The 18361-nt window shown below is 44.3% G+C and overlaps 4 protein-coding genes and 1 long non-coding RNA gene across 6 annotated transcripts; 3 read left to right on the forward strand and 2 right to left on the reverse strand.

The window, feature by feature from the left end:
* The first annotated feature begins 185 nt into the window (after positions 1-185).
* On the forward strand, positions 186-746 carry LOC115680646 (E3 ubiquitin-protein ligase RHA1B-like). Its single transcript, XM_030604457.1, has one exon. It carries the CDS (start codon positions 186-188, stop codon positions 744-746), a length of 561 nt encoding a protein of 186 aa, XP_030460317.1.
* Positions 747-2970: 2224 nt separating this feature from the next.
* LOC115680766 (uncharacterized) lies at positions 2971-4386 on the forward strand. The gene has a single exon (XM_030604603.2). It carries the CDS (start codon positions 3116-3118, stop codon positions 4058-4060), a length of 945 nt encoding a protein of 314 aa, XP_030460463.1. The 5' UTR covers positions 2971-3115; the 3' UTR covers positions 4061-4386.
* Positions 4387-6684: 2298 nt separating this feature from the next.
* Positions 6685-7635, reverse strand: LOC115680768 (NDR1/HIN1-like protein 26). The gene has a single exon (XM_030604605.2). The coding sequence runs from the start codon at positions 7503-7505 to the stop codon at positions 6876-6878; it is 630 nt and encodes a 209-aa protein (XP_030460465.1). The 5' UTR covers positions 7506-7635; the 3' UTR covers positions 6685-6875.
* Positions 7636-10486: 2851 nt separating this feature from the next.
* LOC115680762 (two-component response regulator-like APRR5) lies at positions 10487-15530 on the reverse strand. 2 transcript variants are annotated; one of them, XM_030604593.2, is made up of 8 exons: positions 15221-15530; positions 14149-14310; positions 13924-14054; positions 13620-13775; positions 13186-13360; positions 12758-13097; positions 11793-12570; positions 10487-11020 (listed from the first exon to the last, which is right to left on the reverse strand). In XM_030604593.2, the coding sequence occupies exons 1-8, from the start codon at positions 15453-15455 to the stop codon at positions 10913-10915; spliced, it is 2085 nt and encodes a 694-aa protein (XP_030460453.1). In that variant the 5' UTR covers positions 15456-15530; the 3' UTR covers positions 10487-10912. The 2 variants fall into 2 exon arrangements, with proteins under 2 accessions (XP_030460453.1, XP_030460454.1); XM_030604594.2 differs by having other exon boundaries at positions 12758-13094; positions 15221-15529.
* A 1432-nt stretch (positions 15531-16962) lies between these two features.
* On the forward strand, positions 16963-18206 carry LOC130135171 (uncharacterized). The gene is made up of 2 exons (XR_008814646.1): positions 16963-17881; positions 17964-18206. It is a non-coding gene; the product is annotated as an uncharacterized LOC130135171 (long non-coding RNA).
* Positions 18207-18361: the final 155 nt, after the last annotated feature.

Genomic DNA, 18361 nt, shown 5'->3' on the forward strand with positions numbered 1-18361 from the left:
GCATATGTAAACGTTCGTCCTTTGGTCGTCAGTAATGCCTCCAAGAAGGACCACACCCCACAGCTCGTGAATTGCCCCTTCAAGTATCATTTGGTGGGATGTAATTGTCGGCCGGTCATTGTCATTTAGCTCGTATTTCTACCATCTCCTTCGTCTCGCTCCCGAGACTCGCGACTTGCGAGTTCATGGGTTCCCCAGACCCGAGCACCAAGCAAGCTCCGGCCCTCGCGTCCGTAGCGTCCTGGAACCTCGATCTCCGCCGCGCCAAGCACGTGATCGGGTCGCTGCTCTCTCGTCTCCCGCTGATCGGCGGACCATCGGAAGCGGATGAAGAGCCAAACGAAGCAGCGACCGGCTCTCGGCCTTCTCCTTCACTCGTACCGCTCCCGATCGCCTCCGACGTATCCAAGCCGGCAAGGAATCCGTGTCCCGTGTTGTCCTATCGCGAGTTCATGGAGAGAAGGGGAGGGTCATCGGACGGCGGGAGAGACCCGGACTCGGGCGTGTGCGCGGTGTGCATGAACTGCCTGGAGGGGAGCGACCAGGTGAGGGAGCTTTGCTACTGCGCTCACGCGTTTCATCGCGAGTGCCTCGACGCTTGGATCGACCAGGGCCACGAAACTTGCCCAATCTGCAGGGCGAAGCTGTGGAGCGATCCGTCGGAGGAGCAGGGAGGAGACGGGGGCGGCGATCCGTGGAGGGCGGAGAGGATGGTGTACTTGTTTGGGGAGGATCTGGAGTTCTGATAATCCAGGCTGCATCAAGATCGCAAAGATGAAGATGATGAGAAATTGAGAATACTAGCCTTTGCAGAAGACCATGGGAGACCATGTTACTTTAGCTCCATGAGTCCACATGAAGAGATATCACAGATCTTGCCGCTTCTTCTTCTTCTTCTTCTTCTTTTTGTGGGTCTGTCTGGAAATCACTGATACGCAAAGTAGGGTAAATTATACTACAAGTTTGGAGTTTGGCTGATTATATTATAGTCTCTCTCTTGTTAGAAAAAAAACTTACGACTATGCCCTTTCATCCATCATTTAACATCGATTCCATTTGTGAGCTTTAAACTCACTAATATCAGAGCCTCTGCATGTAATGTGTCGTGCCTCGCCATTCACCGTGTAACTTTTATTCGAGTCGCATTATTATTATTCCTCCCGCTCATCTTGAGCGGAACTTGTGAGAGACTATCATATGATCATATCAGTGTCGGTATGTCAAAGAATTCCGATTGAAAAGTAAGAGATGGGTGGATGAGCATTTAAATTAACATGTCGCACCTTCAAGTAGTTCAACGTGCGACAAAGCATTCATATCGGAGCATACGTACGAATGGTCTCATCGCCACGATTCTGTCGACATTATCCGAGATTCGGGATTAGGGCTCTTAAGCGGCACGGTTGATGATGTGATGCGTGATGCTTGGGGCGCGTTTGGCAACCAGGAAAATAGTAACTATTTCTATTCTTTTGTTCTCAAAATCAGTTTTGGAACAAAATCCGTTCGGTAAATTTTTTGTTCCCGGGCACAAATTTGCAAAAATTTATTTCCAGAATTAGTTTTGGAACAAAATGAAGAAGCAAAAAAAATTGTTTCTTGATTCTGAGAACAAGAATCAAAAATGGAAAAGAAATTTTTTTTTTCTTCTTCTTCCTAGCCTATGGCCGACCTCCAACGACTGGCCACAGGCCAGGGCCGGCAAGGGCTGGACCCTCGCTGCTTGGGCAAGGGCGACCCTCAACCAGGCCGCTAGCCGCCCTCCCCGGATCTAGCAAGGGCGGCAACGAGGGTCCAGCCCTCGCCTGTGGCCGATCGCCGGCACCGGCGACCTAGCCATGGCCAAGGAAGCGGAAGAAGAAGAAAAAAAAGAAAAAAAAAAGAGAAATAATTATTAAAATATTCAAAATATTATTAATAAAAAGAAATTTTGTATAGTTATCAAACGCATTTATGTTATTTTCCTATTCCAAGAATAGAAATTTTGGGCAATTATCAAATACCTTCAAATGCTTAGATATTGTTCCCGGGCACGGAATCAAAATAAATTATTTCTGAATAAAAATTATTTTCGAAAACAGAATGGTTATCAAACGCGCCCTTATCGAATTTGTTTTTTACTCTCTTTATGCTTCCCCAATGACGAAGTCTTTCTTCAGAAATGGGCTTTCCGGATAGGATCCGAAAAGCCCAAGATCGAGGTCACGGTCGAGAGATATATCCAGGCACATCTGGTCTGCCCACGGTGGATGCGACTGACCCATCTCAAGGGCCCAGATTCAGAAATACAAGACAGGCCCAGATCAAATTGATGCAATGCCACCGTGTCCATGACCTAACAAAAAAGGATAACGAGGCAAATAATCTTTAAACTTTGATTCAGTACATAACATAGCTTTTAAATTTTTAATTTATTTAATATTATCCATAAATTTTAGATCAATATGTAATATAGTCCCCGAATTTTTAATTTGTTCAGTGTGACTCTTATACTTTTGGTACTTATTCAATCTTGTCCCTAAATTATATGAAAATGTTCAATGTTATCATTCCATTAATTCAAGTTCATGGACAATATATAGTCCAGGAACCAAATTAAACATGTATCAATAGTTCATAAACCATATATAACAAATTTAAAGTTCAGGGACGACGTTGCACATTCGGTCGAAGTTCGGGGACCACATTAAACAAATTAAAAGTTCATGGACGACATTACATACTGGACTGAAGTTCATGGACTATATTGAATAAATTAAAAGTTTCGAAATCACATTGTGTGTGACCTTATTAAAAAAAAAACCAAAAGAACCAGATAAAAAAGAGAGAATAGTAGAGGACATCAATTTCAATATATCTGATCCCAAACCCACCTGTATTCCTCACCTCTTATTCTCAGACACCAAGCCCCAATCTCCGTCAACAGAACCCACAAAATCAAGAACACCAAACTTTCCTCCTTTCTCCTCCTCCTCCTTCTTCTTCCTCTTCAAGAATCTGTCTCTCTCTCTCTCTCTCTCTATGGACTGCTCGCTATCGCCACCACCACAACCCCCAAAATCTGATCTTGATCGCCGCCGGAGCAATACCCATCATCACCCACAACACCGTTGACATGTCGCAGCCGCCGCAACCCGTCACCAAAAGCCACCACCCCCACCACCACCACCACACCCACCTCCCGTTCCTCCGCCACCAGCCCACCGCCGCCCTGCCCGAGCTCTTCTTCACCGCCCTCTCGGTCCTCTTCCTCTTTTCCCACCCTTCTTCCTCCTCCTCCTCCTCCTCCTCCTCCTCCACCACCGCCGCCGCCGCCGCAGCTAAAGCCAGGGCCCTGAAGATCCCGTTCTTGTCCTGCCCCTTGAACCCCCGGCGGTTCCTCGGAATCCCCACCATGTCCCGCCCCAGCCCCAAGACCCGCCACCGCTTCGCCACCCCGCAGTCCCTCTCCGACTGGCTCAGGCCTCGGCTCCCCTCCGACTCCTTCGCCTCCTGGGGCGTCAAGCCCGGCACCAAGAACGTCCACAACCTCTGGCTCGAGATATCCGAGGGCGAGACCTCGCTCGCCGATTCCGTGCCCCCGATCCGCACCGTCAGCGTCGTCTCGGTCCGCGTCGTCGGAGCCGACGGTCGGGTTCTCGTCGAGTCGCGCCAGGAACTGTCCGACGGCAGCGTCCGCCAGCGGTGCAGGCCCTTGTCGGAGAAGATGAAGCCGAGCGAGACGCCCGAGATGGCGGTGATCAGGGCCGTGAGGGAAGAATTGGGGTCGGTGATTCGGGTGGAGATCGGGAATTTCGGGGATGTTGTGAGGATTGTTCCGGGATCGTATGAGATGAAAGTGGAGGAGAGGAATTCGATGTCTTATCCGGGGTTGCCGGCGTGTTACATGCTGCACTCGTTCGAGGTGGAGGTCGAGGGGCTGCCGGAGGACGCGGAGTTCTGCACGGAGGAGGAGGAGGAATACGAATGCAGCGGCGGCGATGCGGGCGTTGCGAACAGGGCGGTCTCTGTGAAGAGGCATTACTGGAAATGGGTGAGTGCTGATTCTATTGAATCTTGAAATTTTAGTTTTTGGCTGGAGGGTTGGGAGTTTTGGCTCTTCAATTTGACAATTTTGGTGTTTTTTTGCTTTCTTTCTGTTCTGTTCTTTTATTATGTATACGATAGAGAATAAGGCGCGATTCGATAACGTATATGAGGTTGAGCCTTACGTGAGCTCGTCAAGATGGTTGTAGCTCTGGTAATAGCTTGCATCTTCAGATGGAGTGATGGTTGTGTAGAGCTTTTTTTAGCTTATGATGAGCCTGATGTAAATTCGCTCATGACATCTCTTATTCAGTGATATGATGAGCTTCAGTAATGTGATTCTTTGAGTTCTCATGGTGCTCTGTTGCTTTCCACCTCCTGTACATCTTGCTCAGGGCCTCACTAAGGTTGTATATATCGAACCACACAAGGTCCGGAACTATGTAAAAGTTAGAACTTCAGCAATGGACTTTAATTTGATGAGAGAGTTTGAACTTGAAAATGGTATACTTTATGACTTCCAGTCACCCCTTGAAATTCCAGCTAAGATGGAATTCGATTATAAAAGAAACTTTCTTAGTGAAATATTACCGGCGTAAGATGTAGTAGAAGTTTTTGGCAAGCATCAGGATGTAGATGGGATTGTCTTGGAGTGTAAGAATAGGAACTATCGGACGTTCTCAGACACCCTGCCTATAAAGTCCTGGCCTATGGCATGTCGACCGGCTGTGGACAATTGCAAATCAACTGTTGACTGCAAGTTTGTGCGATTTGGCTGAAATCTAGGCCGGTGACCGTGAGGACAAGCCATGGGACCAGATCACACTCGGGATCACGTCTCGGCAACTCATTCAGGCGGACATTTGGTCCGGCAACTTGCCTCATGGTCATAGGCCGAAGTTTCAGCCAAATTGCAGTAGTCAATGAGATCTGGAACTGATCAGAGAGGAAGGGAGGGAGAGATACTGAAACTTATTGAGCTGGACGTGTTTGACGAGTAGTCGAATTCATTGCGGGAAACAGGTATGGCTTCGCTAGGTCGACAACTTAAAAGCCACATGTCGCTTGAAAGGAGAAAAATCAGCCCTAGGGTTAGACATTGTATCACGGAGTTATGTCCGATCTTATCTGATCATATCCGGTTCAGAGAATGGCACCACAAGTTGAATGTTTTTGTACTCTGGGCCAAAAAAGTTGACTGTCTTTGAATAGTACAAGTTATGATCATTTGGGCTGGTGCGAGTTCTACTTGCGTAAAGCTTTTCTCGAAAGAAGATGCGTTGGTGAGCTGCTAATGTAAGAAATTAATCACGTGATCATAGACATGTGCTTAAACCTGTTGCTGTCAATGCAGTTTCACTGTGGATATGGGTGTTCTTTCTAATTTCTAGCACATGCTCAAACACACGGTACTTTGACGACGTGCGGGGTTTGGTATGTGTTTGTTGGATTTCGATAAGAACGACATTTTCCAAGGCCCTTCAGCTTGCCTCATGTCCTGAATTCTCACGTTACAGGGAAATCTAGCCAGAAACAGAAATCCAACTGACATTCCATAATAAAGCCATGAAAAGATAAGATAACTGGTGGTCGTGAGGACTTTTGATAGTTGCGAACTCTCTCTCCCTCTCTCTCTCGAAGAACAACCAAGACACGTCTCTGTCGCACTATTCGACAAAGATTTCTTTGTAAAACTTTGGATTAGAATCCGAACTCGCTGTACAATTCGACAGATGCGACAAAGAGCTTTGTAAACTTTGGATTAGAATCCGAACTCGCTGTAGAATTCGACAGCTAATCCTCTGTTTAGGAATCTGAAGAGCCAACAAAGTCGTGTCCGGATTATGTCAGTTTTACCGAAGAGTTTGCACTCTTTTATATATGCTGGTTTTACCGAAGAGCGAAGCATAACTAGGACTTTTCATGTTATGCTTACAGGTAGGTTCATTCCAAAGACGCCCTCGAGTCTGTGTCTTGTCTATGTTCCAGGCAACCAGACCCAAATGAATCCTCGTCCATTCAATTTTGTTGTTGTTGTTGTGGTGGTGGTTCTTGACTCTTCAACTCTCAGCTGTGATTAAGAGCATATATTGCAGAAAGAATTCAAGAAGTTCATATACCCTTAGAAAAGATTGGGACCCGGAATTGTTGCACGAGACGGTTCATGCTCATCACGCAAGCGGACCACAAAATATATTGTAGAGACTCATTCCATGAAATTAAAATACTCAGTTAGCAGAACCAATCACGATACAAAATCATATAAAAAACGCTGTTTTTAGTTGGGATGTTGAGTTTAGGCAATGTTCTCTTTGTAGAGGGTGGTCTCCATTAATCTGCCAATCATTAAGGTAGGGCAATAGGCTAAGGATGTGCCAAGATTCTCATCCAAAAAGCAGTTGTTTTCCCGCCTTTAATTTCTCCTTTATTATTTTGATTTTTGCCCCCTTTGAATCTCATCTCGTGCCAACTTATCCTTCTTTCTTCTGCAACCCAAGCAAAGAACCAAAGGCTGAATAATCCTCCACATCAGCCCCTTCTCAATACTCACTAGCAAAAGGAGAGTGGAAAAAGTAGTATCTACAGACATATCCCCTTCCATTTCCACTCATCCAAACCTTTGTATGAATGATGATATGCAAAGATAAGATATAGAAATACGATGAAAAGCTGAACGTAGAAATTCATTCTCACACAGCACTGACTTTCATTTTTTACCCCAAACCATCCGTCCACTGGATTTACCGGGCGCAGAATGCTTACGAAACAATATCAACAAAGTGTAAACATAGATAAGGAAGAAAACGGTTAGACCCGGAAAACGTCAGTAGACTCAGTACATGTCAATTTTATATGGAAGTCGAACACCGACTCCCCTGCTTCGAACTCAAGGGGGTAACCAGGGCACCAGGCTGAAAGGCCATGACCACGACGCAATTGACATTGAGCACATATTGCCTGGAAACCCAAGTCCCGACCTTCCACCGCAGCTGTCCATTCACCTTGATGCTCAACGCTAGTTTCCCAGCCGTCTGATCGCGTCCCACTTGGTAACCGAGAGAAGCAGCCACTGGAAGTCCGTTTCCAACCAAGGAAGCGGTCAGGAGATCGCTGTGTTGACACCCTTGATAGAAAGGAGGAAGAGCGGATTCAACCGTTATCTGCTGACCCGTATAAGCAGCATAAGCTTGTAGGTCGTCGTAGTAAATCCCGGCCTTTCCATTAGGATTCTCGGCGAGCAAAGTGAGCTGGATAGAGGAGTTGAGGCGAGGGCTGGAGAGGTTGAGCTGGTCGATATCGGCTTCCTTGATCGTGAACTTAGGCTTGGCCGGGTGGAGGATGAGCCAAACAAGAATAACCAGCGCGAGGAATGAGGTCAGGGTGGTGAAGAATGCGAAAAGCAGCTTCTTGTAGCGCCTGTCAATGTTGAATCCTCGCCTTGCGCAGTGCTCCGGTGAACTGATGAGGGCTGGAGACATTTGCAGGAACTGAACGAGGTGAGTGGAGAGAGAGGGGGTGGTTTAGCATGCTAAGGAATGAGAGAAGGGGGAGTTAAATAAAAGGTGGGCAAGAAGGCAGAAAGCAGCAATAATTTTAGCTTTCATGCTTTTTGACTTGCAGATCCTCTTGTAGGTTCCCAGTTGCCAAGGATTATAATCTGGGGCATACTTAGTCAGTTGTAAATCTTGACATGTATCAAGTGATTCAACTTCAATGTGCCAACCATTCTTCACCAGAAAGACCTTGTGATGTCCCATAACCATAGTTTTCGGAAAGAGTTGATTAGTGTTAAAAAGCATGTTGATAAAAACGTTTTCCGGGTCACCTGATATATCAGTAGCATAGTGGTTTAATATTTTAAAAATCTAACAAAGTTATTTACTAAAGTTCATTTAGTTTCTTTAGATTTATCAGCTTTTGTTAGCGTTTACTAGCTTTTATTTATTTTTCTTACAATCGTCCTAAATTTATCAACTCGTGTGTGGATTTACTAATCTTCATTTGTAAGACTTATTAATTTTTCTCTCATTAAGTTACCAATTTCCTTTGAGTTTCTTATAAATGTTTATTTTCGGTTTTTTCTTTAAGTTTATCGACCTTGATATTAAGTTGCCAGCTTTTGTTGGCCTTACTTGCTGATCGCTAAATTTGCCAATTATTTTTATAAATAACCAATATAATTAAAGTGATTACTAACTATTCTTCAATTACATTAACAAAACTAGTTTGATTACCAACTCTTATTAGAGTTAGTTATTTGATATTTATTTTTATTAAAAGAATTACCAACTTCTATTATCTCTGACAAAAAAAGCTTATATTATCCTTTATAAGCTTTTGTTTACCCTTCTTATTAACTCCTCGAATTTACCACCTATTATATAAAATTACCAACATTTATTTGAGTAACTTATCAACTTTTCTCTCGTTAAGTTATCAACTAGGTTTGGGTTACCAACTCGCATTTGAGTTGCTTATGTATGTTTATTTATTAATTTTTTAATTTATCAACTTTTCTATTGAATTACCACTTTTATTTGTCTTATTAACCTTTAAAATTTTACCTTTTTTGTGCAAATTACCAACCTCAATAAATGTGCACCAACTTTTCCTTCTATTATATCACGGACTAGTTTTCCGTTACCAGCTTTTATTCGAGTTAGTAACCAATATTTATTTGATTTTTTTAAGTTAACAACTTCTCTTATTTCTTAGAGAAAATTCCAAATAAGAGTCTGAAGTGCTCTCATTTTCTTAAATAAGGGCATGAAGTAAAACTTGTTTTAAATGAGGGCATAAAGTGCCCTTATTTTCTCAAATAAAGGCCTCAAATGGACATTGTTTCAAATAAGAGTAGCTAATTTAATTGGACAAAAGTTGATAAGTCGCGCTAACTTTAAATTCATAATTCCAGTTAATGAATTCGAAGTGTCACGTGAATAAAGGATCCAAGCTTTGATTGTTCTGCTGAACATTTTCTTCTGTCCCGTTTCTTCTTCCTGGGAGCAGTGTTCAGTTGAAGTAAGCGGCACCCAGTGGCATCTTGAATCATGCGGCATGAGAGTCGGAGACAATGCCGTTTGCAAACTACAAAGCAGCCTTGTCCCTGTACAACCTTTCTTGGAAGTAAACGAAGCGAAATTTGGGAGACAGTTGAGCATTAGATCCGGAGTGGAACACCCTCGGCCTCAGGTAAATGTATGCTGCTGCGTCTTGATGTGTATCTGCCAATCCACTAGCCCGCAAAGTTTCAGATGGAAAAAGCTGAACAAACGTGTGCTTTTTAATAATCTGCTGCTTTCTAACAAAGCGAAGCAGTGGCAGATTCGATGATGGTGTGGTGCTTTTTGGAGATCCAATGAGCATGAGCTTATGTGCATGGTCATGCACCGTCGCATTCTACATGACATGTAGCTATCTCTCGGATCATCTTCGCATCTCCGCATCGCTCTCCTTGCCTTTTTTGGTTTTGGCGGATCGCTTAGAAACTGCTCCAGGGATTTGCCGGTTTTTACAGTGTAAAAAACGTATACATCGATATGAATATTACCCTGAAAAGGGTACTTCCGATTTTGACTTTTAGGAAATTTCTTGACGAGCAATGAAAACAGACAGCTTAAGGTGGAGAAAGCATGGAGCGCGTCCCCCTAGAACGACTTTTCCAGTATCCCCATGGGAATAATACTTTCTCAGGATGATTGCCTCGCTTTTATTCGAGTCTTTCTCATTTCTTTCAGGTTAAGAAACTGAACCGCGCAAAGAGAAGAAGTCCACGAGCTGATGTGCTAGTGACATCGGATTCCTGAGACCAATGAATCCCATTGCATGTTAACGTTAAAAAAAAAAAATCGAACAAGACAATGACCCTCGTCAAGCTTGATGCTCACGCATGTACCGCTGCGTCTCGAGTTGACTGACCATGCGATAAAGAGCCAATGGGCCACGGCACCGTGACGCTGTAGGATCTTCGAGAGAATATTACGCTCAGCGCTGGTTCTGGTTCGAAATCTTCCTGGATTCGTTTTGCTTTGGCAACGTCTTTCGCTCATTTTAATGCGTCATCCTGTCAATTAGGAGAAAATTTTGCGTGACCAGATTTTCATTAGATGCCAAGACTCTCGAACCAAATAAAGATCCATCATGTTCGATTGAGAGATATGAATCGACATTCACCTGAAGAACGAGAAGAAGGAAAATTCTTAGGCTGAACTTAAATTGGTGCCCGTGAAAATTTCAGTTGCCGATTTCACATCGGTTCTTTCGAAGGCCTGAACTCTAAGTTTCACTTCTGCATAGTTGACTTGACTTAAAGATTCAGATGCAGTAACAACATATTCAGTAGATGCACTTGCGAGCCTTGATTTTTCTCCTGACCCAAATGGAGGACCAAAACTATCTGACGCACAGACAACTTAAATGGTACCACCTAAAAATAAAGGGCAGCAACGAGTCTGCAGTATTAAACAAAAACACTAGCTACACATATCGTGTCAAGCGGCAGCCAGTTGATAAGCCACATTCGGTTTTATACGTGGAACCTATCCCTAACTTCTGCAAAAAAAAAGGACAACCTATATATCTGATTAAATACAACACATATGCCAATACCTCACAAAACAAAGAACTAAAAGCAAGGGAAAAGGACTTGCTTAGATCTAGTACTATGATAAAAAGAATCCTACAGATTACTCTGTTCTCTATCCACAAAAGAGGGGTGAGAATAAGGTGTCAGAAGACGCATCCTGGGAAGTCCTTCCGCTACTAACCAAGCAATCACAAATGGGTGCGGTGTTCTTCAAAATGCGTCTTAAATCCAGCTATCTTAAGACCATGGCTCCCATTTGAAAGCAGATAGTTCAGTTGCACATGTGGACAAAATGCCATGTCAAGGATTGGTTTCTCCGGGTGCAGGATCTGCAGGCACTTGCCGTACAAATTGTCCTTTCACTCGAGGACGCTGCTCTGCGAGTTTTTTTCTGCTTTCATACCGAACCTGAGGACCAGTGGCATAATTAAGTCTACATGCTGGAAAATGGTACTCGGTGGGATTTTGATTTTTGTCATTATTAAGATTCTAAAACATGCGAAACCAAACGGATCTGAAATAAAATACCATCATATGCTAAGTTATGAGCAAAATGACCTAATTAACTCTTAACGAGCCAGCCAGATTAGAAGGGGTCCCATTTCCATTAGAAAAAAATCAACCATGTAACACGTGCTAACACACGCCCATTCTGAGTTTCACTTTCAACTATCAAGATTTGATACAGAGTGTTTCAGAAATCCATACTCCATTTTGGAAGCTGAATTGATTAAAAATCAGCATGCTGCCACTAAAATTTCAAGGCCTGAGAAACCATTCATTCCATTCTATCACAAGGCTCGAAAAACACCTAAATCTCCAAGATCTCCTTATGGCCTTCGAAGATTCTATGAAGAGGAGACAGAAAAATCCCTACTTCTAGGCAGAACAAGACCACATATAAGGCTGTTGGTAAGAGCAACGGACAACATTTGTGCTGACCCCAGTTCACTGAGATTCTCAAAAATACTCAAGTTTTCAAACTGATACCCCAGAACTCCACAGGGAATAAAATTTCGAGGCCTGAGATATATTTTCCACAAGAAAAATCCCTATTGGATACCCATCAGTTTTAATTTAAACAATTTTGTCTCACAACAAAAGGAAATAGGCTCAAGTAGGCAAATATGATGACTACTCGCACTAACTAAAAAATCAGGACCAAAGTAAAAGTATTTACCTTCTTTTCATAGCATCTATCTTTTCGCTTCAAGCGAAACTTCGCTAAAGCTGCTTCTCTTTGCGTAGCTCGTCGGGAGCTTCCATCTTGAGCAACAATACCATCTCCACCAATGCTCTCACCAGCATGCCTCGTTGCAGAGACCTGATTCACATTGCCATTACTTCCAGAGTTACTTCCACAGTCGAGACTACTAAGCCCAGTTAATGTGCCATTGCAGAAGCTGCTAGTTGCACTCCTGTCCGTACCCGGCGAAATATGTCCTCGATCCTCCAACGAATCAAACTTAAACTCCTGTTTGTACCTACTCTGGTTGGAGGAGTTGCTTGTGTTTTGATCGAGGGGGTTTTGTATGCGATCACAATTATTATTTTCACAACTTGACTGATGAAGTGATTCAGAGCGGAAGAAAGCATCTTGCTGGCCAGTAGTACTCGGACTTGGCACTGGTGAGGGAACTGATTGCCCACAGTATATTCGAGGAAACACAGAACCATAATCTGTGCTTAGATTGTCAAACCTGACACCTCTCACTGGAATGGGAGCCGGAAAACCACTCTGCTGAGGGCACGAAAGGATGTATTCGGACTGCCTAGATTGAGTGCTTCCCGATGCAATCATACTTGTTGGAGTGCTTTGCACAGGAACAGAAGTGTCAGGATTACTATCATCAACAACATGCAAAGCCTCTTTATCAGGGTCGTTTCCATGTGCCATCCGCTGAATAGGAACATTAACTGACTGTGGCCGCAAAGGTTGCGAAGATTTGTTCACATACCTGCACATTTGGACTTCCAAACTGAGTTGAAGAAGACAATCCTACTAAAGAGAGAGCACCTAAATGTGCAAAGGAGAAGAACACGACAACAGAAAATGCACCACAGACCAGCTGCATCTTCAAATTTATTCCTCATAGCCAAAATTATAATGCACGACAAGTATCAGAGATTGAAAAGTAAACTCACCGTGAAAATGCTGAAGCATCAGAATGCTTAAGAGTTTGCCTCTCTTCAGTTTTTTGATTTCCGAAAGAACTAGGATCAGATCTTTTCAAGGAAAGATCCAGATGTGGTGAAAAGTCTGGCTGTCTCATGCCATAGTTGGATGGACAATCAACATAACAGGCATGTGAATTATTCTCAAATGCTCCAATTAAGTTAATCGCTTGTCTATATGAGTTCATTATTCCATCATTATCACCACACCCATCACTGACAGCATTTTCATCCCCCCTGTGAACTTCAGACCTGGCATCCTTGATCTGAGTCAATGCATGAGAACATTTGTGGGCATCCACCATAGCTGCTTTTCCAGAAAGAACGTGGAGAGTCAGGTGTTTTGTTAAATGATTGAATGCAACAAAACAAAAATGGAGAAGTTGCGAATAGCATACCATCAGCAGAATCCTCTTGCAAGACAAGTTCTTCCTGAGTTGATTTCACTTTCTCTTCAGGCATTGCTATCTTATTGTCATTCACAGAAGATTTGTCCCACCCAGGCCGAGAAAAATCTGGCACCTGTTCTATTTCTGTAATCTCAGCTTCTAAGTCTGGCTTTGTACAAGAACTCTACAGAGAAGGAATGCAAACACATAATTAACACATGGAACTTAAAAGCAAAGTGGATCTGACATATAATTAATACATGGAACTTTAAAACAAAGTGGATCTGCAGGTAAATATTAAAGATAAGAGGAACTCCAAATTGCATATACAATATCAGATTGCCAGTGAATTTTACGACGAAAATCAGATTGACTGCACAGGCGGTGCTTTTATTCCTCTTAGCAAAGAAGAGTGCTTCCTCGATGTGGGAGTGGATACTAACCTGAGCATCGCTTCCTTTCTCAATTAATTCCCTGTCTCTCTCGACACAAGCCATGTACCCACTCGAATGACAACTTGTAGCATTATTTTCAGCAGTCGCTTCAACCTTCTGCAACGCATTAGTCTCATCTTCTCGGCCACTTGCACTTGCGGTTGACTGCGGAAACAGGAAAGATATCGGGGTCTCAATAGAGCAAGCGATAATTTTGAAGTAAACATAAAAATGAGATGGAAAAATGCTAAGCCATTGTTAGTAATATATCTTAAATGACCTGCATATTTTACAAGCAAGTTAGGAGGCTTACGGTTTGTCTTCTCCACACGTGTTGCCACAAGTTCTTCAATTCATTTCTCCTAATAGGCTTGACAAGATAGTCGGCAGCACCTCTCAACATGCACTTGTACACCGTGCTGACAGCATCCTGTGTGGACATCACTGCAAAATCACAACGGAATAGCAAATAAGTCATTTTGGACCATGGCACCAGTAAAGAATATGAATCTGCTATGTATAGATATGTATGACGTACTTATGACTGGAATATTTTTGCATATATCATGCTCCATGATTAGAGTAAGAAGAGCATATCCAGATATTGACGGCAATTCCACTTCAGTCAATATGAGATCTATGCTGTGAGGTCTTCCCTTCAGCAACTCCCACGCCTTCAAACCATCAGGAACAGCTGCAACTGCTCAACAAAAGGATAAAGTCATTTCCATTACGAGGGCTGACATGTTAAAACGCATAGAGACAGAAGGAAATTCTAAACCTCAGTTCTAAAAACCTGTGCATAACTCGTAAGTATGAAAATACAGATGGAGATTGATTAATTAACCTCTTTCAGGGCGGACAGAACGAGTCTACATCAACAAGACATCCACAACTTAAAAGCAAATCACAACCTATTAATGCATGTCTTGGTTTGTGCAGGCAGTGAAAACCAATGTTAATCAGTAAGCACTATGAAACATGGCACAAGACAAACCATGTATTCCATATTTCAAACTAATTAGCCTCTTTTAGCAGTTATACACTGAAATACTTTCTACTTGACCTCTTCTTCTGAATGAGGAAGCAAGCAGCTCACATGTTGCATCAACAACAGACAACGTGTGATGATTCGTGACGACATTAAGATGAACACTTCAATCGAAACCCAACAAAGGCCTCCTTGCCTAGTAGAGAGCGAAAAATGATGTTCTATCCAAGGAAAAGGACACGCATAATGACAAACGACAGAAGATCTTGCGAAACCATTCTCCCAAAAGCAGCAAACTGAAGGAGATGGACACAGAGGTCGCGGTTTCCGATACTGTCATCGAGACACGACCCCATGACTTGTACGCCAATTTGCCTAAGCAGCCAACCACCAGGCACAAGAAGCACAGATCGTTCGAGCCTACAACAGCAACAACGCCACTCCTCAACCTCGACTCACTACAATTGGAAAACCTGCCGGACTAAAACTCCGAACATCGACCTTCTTCGTCACCATTCCACAATCAAAGCTTCCCACACAGTACAGGAGGACAGGAACAGACGAAGCAATCACCAAACAAGAGAAATCGCGAGCCGAGAGAGAGAGAGCCGAGACCGACCTCTGTAGCTGCATTTCCTGAGGAGCGCGGCGATGATCTGCCGCGTGGAGTCGTCGGCCTCGACCAGCAGCACCCGCAGCACCATCCTCGGCAAGAACCTCTCCCACTTCACCACTCCGCCCGGGCTCCCCGCCTGCTTCTCCGCCGCCGTCCCGCCGGCGCCGCCGACGACCTCGACCACCTCCTCCTCCCTCTCCTCCATGCCGTCGCTGCTGCTCACCACCACCTCCCCCATCTCCTTCACGTCGCGACACGGTGAAAGAACTGGAGGAGAAACGGAAACTGAGATCACCTTCCTTTCGTGTGTTGTTTTTTTTCTTTGCCTCGTTTTTCTTCTTTTATCTCTTTTTTCCTTGGCTGCTCAAAATATCTGCGAAATCTGGCGTCGATAGGACATTGGGGGGTGGGGATCGGACGGCGAGGACGCCCGGCCCACCGCTAACTGCCCAAGGGATCCGACGGCGAGAAATATCTCGCCCAAATGCGCGCGCGCAAAATATCTCGAGCACCCCTCGCGTGTGTGGCTGTGGCGTGCCACGTCACCGCTCTATCGGAGCCCGAGCCCTCCCCCCCCCCCCCGAGATCAAAAGGAGAAGAGTCATTGGTTTGTGTGGTTGGTAGGTGGCCAGTGACCTTGCCCCCACACAAAAGAAGGAAAAAAAAAATCGAAAATGGGAAATTGGAAAATTCCTCCTCCCGTGCTTTTTTTTTCTTTTTTTGTGAGGTCAAAAAGGCCGGGGGCGGGGTGGGGAGAGGACTTGTGGTGCTCGGGATATTTTTGGGAGGGGTTGGACACGTGGCGGGGCGTGGGGCCTCGGGAAATACTTGTTTAAGTGGAGATATTTTGGAGGGGGGGGGGGGGGGAGGTTGAGTGCTGAGGGGGAGGCACCGGATCTCATGGACGTCGTCGCGACACGTGGAGGATATTTAGGGGAGGCTCGATTTCCGTGGGCCCTTTTCGATTTTTTTTTTCGGGAGTCATCGGGTGGGGGGCGCTGCTTTATTATCTTTTCATTTCCCCCCCACCCCCCACCCCACATCGCGCGAGATTCTTCTTCGCGAAGCTCCACGTGTCGATCGCCGATTGGGGGGGGGTTCGACGTCGGGGCAATTTTTTTAAACATCTGCGGTACGAGATAGATGCCCGGACGAGACGTGCGATCCATCCGTTTTGGGTGAGTGCGTGGTCAATTTGGAGCCCACGGGTTTTTACTTGAAACCTTAGTATTGTTATCGTTTTAAAAAAAGTCGTGGTTGTTATCATTAAGGCTGTTCTTTCATGGCCTGATGCTTTTAGTTGAGGCCACATGTGTTTTATTCATTTCTTTTTGGCCAGATATTTTTGGTTCCCAATCGCTTGATTGATGGTGCGTGCGTGATTGATTGCCTTTGAGATCCTAGATTGGGTTCACTAGGGTACCCAAGTGGCCAGTTGGCAGTTTGCCCCCACCCCCATCTTGGAAAAAGACTATTAAGGATCGAAGAGATAATCGGTGCCACGCGGACGTTTTTGCCTCGGCGACTCCGTTTAATTTGCATCCACCCGAAAAGAACTCGACATTTGATTGACCCGACTTTTCAATCAAGATAATGTGCTCTTGGTCATGCTACTTTACCATACTGCCTATAATGTGAGCTTGGGAATTCTTGTGAACGTGTTTATTTTTTTTTCATCATCGCTATTTGTAAGCGCTCGATGATGGATGAGTAAATAAATTAGCATCTCGCTTGGAATTATTTCATTAGATCAAGACCCATGACGCATTAAGAATTTGCACGAATAATAGAGGATCTTACAAGAAATAATGTTTCGCATGCCGCACTGTCGTTGGTTTTGTCCACGGAGTTGCCCATGAAGCGAAGCTACATGACACCTTTACATGTGTCGCACGACGGAATATCTATTCTAGATATTCCTCGGTATGGACAAAAGCTTTGGGAGAATGGGAACCACACGGTGCCAACCGCCAGTGTGTAGAATACTATCCCCTCTTTCCTTTGTTAGCATGTGAGTGACTAGGAACTAGTAGGCGAATTACAAACGGGGCTTCCAGAAGATTGCTGCAATCTAGGAAGCATGGTTATCCTTTAACAAATTTCCTTATTTTTTTATTTTAAATCATATCTACTTGTCCCGGAGATATTCGCACCGACAAGATTTTTGGACACACGACAGTTTGGTTATTGATAATTTTTATTTTGCGGGGTTTACTCGAAGTACTCGGACGATGAATTGCGTCGTTGGTTAGCGTTTGGAGTGCTAATGTGGCTATTGTACCTTTTGTCTCGCCTCGCGGGTCTACCATCAGTGCAGTGCAATCTACGAACACACATGGACCGGATGTTGTATGGGTGATGTTGAATTGTGTTGCAATGGGGGCTAACCATACACATGGACTGAAAAGAGAGATGGTCTTCCTAATATCCGACAGAAGGAGTCGGGTAGGGCCGTCCGTGATCGAAATCAGTGCCTCAACGAGTCTCAACTACTCCTCCAACTCAGATTTTGTTGGTCTGTCCTGGGTGCATGGAAAGCTACCTCGGTCGGGAAGGAGATGGTTCTACAGAAGAGAACCGGGCGCTCGGAGATGGTTTCGAGATCAGTGTATGGCGGCCAGATCCATCATGGGTTCCCCCGTGCTTCAAAATCTCAGGAACGATGTGCGAATTCACACCGCCCCTCGAGTGAAAATCAGTTGATTGATTGGGAAGAAGGAAAGACTGACATGCTGTTCTTCTGCAGAGGCGACTTTGATGAGGAAACCCACCGAGGCAATCAAGCAAGATTCATCATGAACAAGACGAAATGCTTGGGCATGGTGATGGGGAAGGACGCATTGACACTTCCCACATCTATTGACTCTGCTTGAATGAGCAGCTTATCTATGTCTACAGTTCGAGCTCTTTCTGGATCATGCTGCTAATTATTATGAACTGTAATAAGTTTATCAAAGAAAAAAGAGAACTTTATGGTTGTTTTTGGTGACCCAGAGGGCAAAAAAGCCTGGATTTTGGTCTTTAATATTGATTAAACTTGTGCTTAGGGTTTTGTATATCCCTTAACCAGGATTTGTATAGAATAGTGTGAGTGTGACCCTCAACCTGTAAGGTCACACTCACCCTCAACTTGTTAACTGAGTT

The sequence above is a fragment of the Syzygium oleosum genome, unplaced genomic scaffold (assembly GCF_021117445.2).
Source record: "Syzygium oleosum isolate NSW1041296 unplaced genomic scaffold, Sole_v2.1 Sole_v2.28, whole genome shotgun sequence".
Lineage (NCBI taxonomy): Eukaryota > Viridiplantae > Streptophyta > Magnoliopsida > Myrtales > Myrtaceae > Syzygium > Syzygium oleosum.